The following is a 6,101-nucleotide window of genomic DNA, read 5'->3' as shown; positions in this document are numbered from 1 at the left end:
TAATCCATACGTAGGCGATACTAGTTGTAAAAGACAAATTTTTCTAGAAATTTTGAATTTTGAATTATGACTATACGAAGTGGTAAATGTGACTTATTCAAGAAAAATTAAGTTTTTCAAGTTAGCATACGATAAATGAATACCCAGACTAACAAGCAGTTAAAAGAAATTATCATATGATATAAAGCTATTTGTGAACTATAAAATTACACTTTGGGGGAAATATGAATGTTTTATTCGAGATTCAATAAAAAACATATACAATTTAAAGTGTCGTACTCACAAACTGCTTCATAATACTAGGATCACTCACATAATATCTATCTCATATGAAATTGAGTTATTCCAATACAACTATTTGAGTTAACGATAAAAATGCATAACTAATTTATTATTCTGATAGTAAATAACTCAATCCAAGAAAGATAAATCATAATTCCTAACTTTGGTTTCGACTATGGGCTTCAACGTCCATTCTACGACATCTTTAACCAATCCTTCAAAGAGAGTGAGGATAGCTGAGGACAATTTATTCACGACAAAACTTAGTGGACCAAGGCCTTTAATATTGATCGTTAGGCCGTTTAGTTGTTCTAAGTTAAAAGCCTGTAAACGATTTTCACCCAAAAGAGAATCATGGATAACGTCCATTTTAACAGAAGCATAACCTAGTCTGCCAATAATGTCAACTCTAGGTCCGCGACCCATAAAAGTTACCGAACCCTTGTAGGAGCCTATCATGACCCCCATTCCTAAGCTGACTGTAATGTTCACGGTGTTACCATTCTTCAGGATAGTGCAATCACCAGCTCTGTGTAAAGTATTCAACCCTATCAGATGTCCATCGTATAGGCTGGCTTGTCCTCGCAAAGGCAACTGGAAAATTTCTTGCTCAAAGTTGATAGATTTCTCCGGTAAATGGTAAGGGTTAAGATTATCAGCAAGCTCTCCTTTGATGTTTGCAATCAGTATGTCTATAAAATTGTTGGCATTTCCAACGAGAGGATCTGTAAAAAAAAGCCAAAAAATAGTCTAAATTAAATTATGTGCATTACTATATATCAAAATGGTTGTTTTGTATTATATTAACTAATTAACTAACTTGAGAGGTTATTGTATCTATTCTTCGTTATTTAATTTCAATTACTACGTTAATGTTCAAAATAAATTCTTCATAATGTTTAAAAAGCATTAGTTCAACAACTTATAATACGATTACTTAGAATAGCAATTCGTAAAGTAACATATTTACAAAACAAATAGTTCACCATTATTTGAAGTTAAATTTTTTTTTTAATATGTAAAATCATCTGACTGTTTACAGATAAAATCCAGAGTCTAATAGGTTGTGTAAGAGATAATGTAAATTAAAGAACACAGATTATTTATTTTGTTAATTAATATGTCTAACTTGTTTGAAGTAGTACACTTTGAACGCTTTGGTACGCTGACGTGAAATCAACGAAACTATTAAAACCCATTTGATCTAAATAAGACTACGTATGAGTTTGTTTCAGAATTTTGCGCAAAGCTACACGAGGGTTATCTGCACTAGCCGTCCCTAATTTAGCAGTGTAAGACTAGAAGGAAGGCATCTAGTCATAACCACCCACAACCAACTCTTGGGCTACTATTTTACCAACGAATAGTGGGATTGACCGTCACATTATAACGCCTCCACGGCTGAAAGGGCGAGCATGTTTGGTGTGACAGGGATTCGAACCCGCGACCCTCGAGCGCCCTAACCACCTGGCCATGCGGCCTCTACGTATGAGTATTAAAGTACTTAACACACATCGCTTTAACACAAGATGCGTATTTTTTTTCAAGAAATCATTCTCCTTTTCTTCTTCAATCCAGCAACTAAAGTTAAAAAGAAATTTCTTTATTCACAACTACTAATACATCTCAGCCTTTAAAAGTTACGGCTTAAATACCAAAAGCTGGTGAAATATTGGAAAACCAATTGGCCTAAATTTTTCATAAAAACAAGTTAACTGCAGGTGTTTTTTTTTATCCATATTCCTCTTAAATTGTCCAATGCGGATCGAAATCAGAGATGCATAAAAATAGCATTTCAGATCTATCTTTCGTCTCCCACAAGTTATTGCCCAATAAGCCTTTCGTTCAATACCAGAACTCATCAGTCTTTAAGTACAACTTTTTTTTATTGTAACTGCACTTTCATTTTCCCCTGATAGCTCAGTGGTAAGCTTGAGGGCTTATGAAACTAAAATTCGGGGCTCGATCTCTGCGGTTCGTACAGCGCTAATAGCCAAATGTGCAACTTTGTCTTATCTTATATGAAAAGTTTCATATCACTTGCTTTGCCACTAATACTCCTTGGATTTTTTAATTAAAAACACACAGAGTAAGCAAAATTTATCAGTTAACAACAACACTCTTTTTGTTTTTATTATTTCATGAAAATCACTGAAGCGTAACGTCTACTTTATTTACACAACTTCGTTACAACTTTAAAAACTTTTTCTAGATATTAATTTCCTTTTAAGATAACATTTAAAGAAAAGACATTAACTTTCGATATGTTCGCTCAATATTCATTAAAATCATTCAGATTGTCTTAAGATCTTTTTAATAAACAACCATTGTCTTTACTCTAAAGGTCTAAACAATTTATGTAATTAGTAAAAAAAGCACACATCCACGTTCCTTAGAGAAGGATAACTTTACACAAATCATTTGAATGAACTTGGATTAAATTGTGAGCGTTTAGAAGGCCCGTTTATGGCTTCACTCAGGAGTTTAAAATATGGATTAAATTATGAGCGTTTAGAAGGCCCGTTTATGGCTTCACTCAGGAGTTTAAAATATGGATTAAATGGTGAGCGTTTAGAAGGCCCGTTTACGGCTTCACTCAGGAGTTTAAAATATGGATTAAATTATGAGCGTTTAGAAGGCCCGTTTATGGCTTCACTCAGGAGTTTAAAATATATAACCACATATTGTTCTTCTTGATCCATAATACTCTTGCTTACTGATGAAAATCACTTTTTTTTAAATGTCACACTTCTATAACTAGTTAGCCATTTCTTTAGTAGCTACAAAAGTATTGGAGAAAACAAAAATCGTCGCTTTACTTGTTCAATTGTTTTAAATAACTTTTTATAACGACAGTTAAATCACTATATACTGTATAGAATATGATGTTTCATGTAACAAAACTTTGTAAAATATTTGTTTTTGTTGGATTTCGCCCAAAACTAACCGTGAGCTTCCTGTACCAGCCGTACGTAATTTATAAGTGATAGATTAGACTTACTTGAATTAGTCTAATCGAATAGTGGAACTGACTATCTCAGTATAACACTTCCACTGCTTAGAGGACGAGTTTGTTTTCGGTAATGGGATTCGAACCCATGACTCTCAAATTTGGAGTTGAGCACCCCAACCAACACGCCATGACAACCAATTTTAAAAAGAAAAATAACACTTGGTGAAAGCAAAAGAACCCACATTTAAAATATTTTGTCTGAAAAAAATGGAAAAATTGCTACAATTTATGAGTGACTTGTTATGTTCAATTTACACCTTATAGCGTGAAAAATATAATAACAATGGTTTACAATAACTAGGCGAATCCTCTTTCAACTTGCAAGACCTTCGAATATATCTAGAAGTGTTTCTTACATAATAAAGTCGATATTTTTAAAAAATCAACCAAAAATCAAAATACTCTACGGATTTCATAATGTTAACAAATTAGGTCATTTTACACAAAAAAAACTTGAAAAAAAAACAATATAAAATATAAAAAAATCCAAAAAAAGAGTAGATCTAATGCTAATTGTAGGCTGATATACATTAACCTGTAAATCATTTAGTCTTTTAATCTAAAGAAATAATATTTGATCATTAAAATAACTATTACATGTCTTTTTCCCTATAAATGATATGAATATCGTATTTGAAGTTCACAGCCGATCGTCACTCATTATATTATCTTCTAAATGCGTAGAAATTGCGGCTATCAAAGTCATTAAGCTCTTATATGACATTTTTTCTTGTGATGTTTTGACAAATTGCGTCTAGTGAATGTCGAAAGTTGTCTGATCATCTTCTTTCTGATGGTTTGAAGGATTGTGTCTAGTAGTGAATGTCGACTGCTATAGGGTCATCTTCCTTCTGATGGTTTCAAAGTGGCATAGCGGTAAGTACGAAGGCTCATAACGCTAAAATACGGATTTCGATACCTGAGGTGGGTACATCACAGATAGCGCATTGTGTAGCTTTATGCATTGCTACAAATAAACAAACCTTCTGTTGGTTATAAATTGTGCCTAGTGGTGAATGTTGACTGTTGTAGAATCATCTTCTTTCTGTCGGTTTAAAAAATTGAATCTAGTAGTCATTGTCAACAGTTGTTTGTATGATCATCATCCTTCTGTTGCTTTAAATTGTGTCTAGTAATGAGTGTCGACTGTTGTTTGATTATATTCTTTCCGTTGGCTTAAACATTATGTCTGGTAGTGAATGTCGACTGTTGTTTGTATGATCATTTTCCTTCTGTTGCCTTGAAAGATAGTGTCTAGTAGTAAATGTCAACTGTTGTTTGTATGATCATTTTCCTTCTGGTTTTCAAGCCAACAGAAGGATGATGATCATACATTATTCGACATTTACTACCAGACACTATCTTTCAAGGCATCTGTGTCTAGTAGTAAATGTCAACTGTTGTATGAATGGTCATCTTCCTTCTGTTGGCTTAAAAAGTGTGTCTAGTAGTGAATGGCAGCTGTTGTATGATAAATTTCCTTCTGTTGGTTTGAACAATTGTATCTAATAGGAGATGTTGACGATTATATAATCATCATCTTTCTTCATATAATTTAAAAATTGTCTAGTAGTGAATGTCTACTGTTTTATTATTATCTTCATTCTGATAGTTAGAGAAACTGTGTTTAATGGTAATTGTAAAGTGCTCTGTTGGCTTGTCATGGTAGTGATTTTAAATTAATGACTTTGATATAACCCCTACATTCGTCCAATCTTTCAATTTTTCAATTTAACTGATTTTTGTGTACTTGTAAACTTGTAAATTGACTTAAAATATTAATACTAATACTATATGTCTTGCTAATGTTTTCGGCTATTGAGGTCATTTCAAAAATCTTATTTTCAGAAAAAAGATATGTATAAGAAAAGGGCACAAAGAACATTTTAGACTTTTAAAGTAAGATGTAAAAAACATACCGTAGAAAGTAATATGTATTGTGAAATTAATCATTTCCATAGAAACAGCCAGAGTAATAGGAATTTGTTACTTAGGTTATGCATTTGAAAGTACTTTTTAATTACTATACGTCTTTCACATTTTTTATGCTACAGTGATATCCATTTATACAATTTCCAATTATTCAGGAAGTGATGATAGCAAAAAAAAAGAAAGTAGCTTTAAAAAAAACAAGCTTACCAGTGTTGTGAGATCCACCAAGTGTGAAAAAACAACAGAGGAACGTAGAAACTGGAATAAAGATCATGATTGCTGATTGGTATATCGTATCTTGCAGTATGATCTGATGTGGACCTGATGTAGCTCGTAAGTCCAGTTAGATTGAATGCGTTATTCCTTTGCAAAAAGAAAGACTTTTTAACTTTTCAATCTGCTTGTACTGTTACCAGCATAACAACGTTATTTAGTCTGAATCATGTGAAAGAGCGTATACATTGCAGTCACATGATGTAAACATCCTTATTGAAGATTGAGAAGGAAGTACTTGTCGACACTATGATTTATCTAGCTCTTGTTGAATATATAACTGCTTTATTCCCACGGGACGTCCAAACATCGACATCTCGTAAAGTAAAAGTTATAAGATCAGAACAAGTAATACTTACAACGTCTTCGACTCCACATTAGCTGTTGATCTGTATTCTAAGAATCGAGGAGCATAAAAGTGATTTACAGAAATTAACACCCGGGGGGATAATGTTACAGATGAATTAAACAGCCTTTGTCGAATTCGTAATTAAAACTGTAGCAAAATTTAAGACTTTTATTGCAGTATTGAAATATGTACTATATAGGAGTAGGATTTAATACCACCCACAGTATATAGAGACAGCAATGCTCAGTGGCT

General features: G+C 32.7%; 1 protein-coding gene across 1 annotated transcript; it reads right to left on the bottom strand.

Annotated features, from left to right (window-relative positions):
- Nucleotides 1–212: 212 nt before the first annotated feature.
- On the bottom strand, nt 213–5,679 carry LOC111086813. The gene is made up of 2 exons (XM_022391212.1): nt 5,435–5,679; nt 213–1,007 (listed from the first exon to the last, which is right to left on the bottom strand). The coding sequence occupies exons 1-2, from the start codon at nt 5,499–5,501 to the stop codon at nt 412–414; spliced, it is 663 nt and encodes a 220-aa protein (XP_022246920.1). The 5' UTR covers nt 5,502–5,679; the 3' UTR covers nt 213–411.
- Between the last annotated feature and the right edge of the window lie 422 nt (nt 5,680–6,101).

This window comes from Limulus polyphemus, unplaced genomic scaffold (assembly GCF_000517525.1).
Source record: "Limulus polyphemus unplaced genomic scaffold, Limulus_polyphemus-2.1.2 Scaffold1454, whole genome shotgun sequence".
Classification (NCBI taxonomy): domain Eukaryota; kingdom Metazoa; phylum Arthropoda; class Merostomata; order Xiphosura; family Limulidae; genus Limulus; species Limulus polyphemus.
The sequence above is the reverse complement of the archived record's forward strand: the minus strand, read 5'-3'. Positions and strand labels throughout refer to the sequence as shown.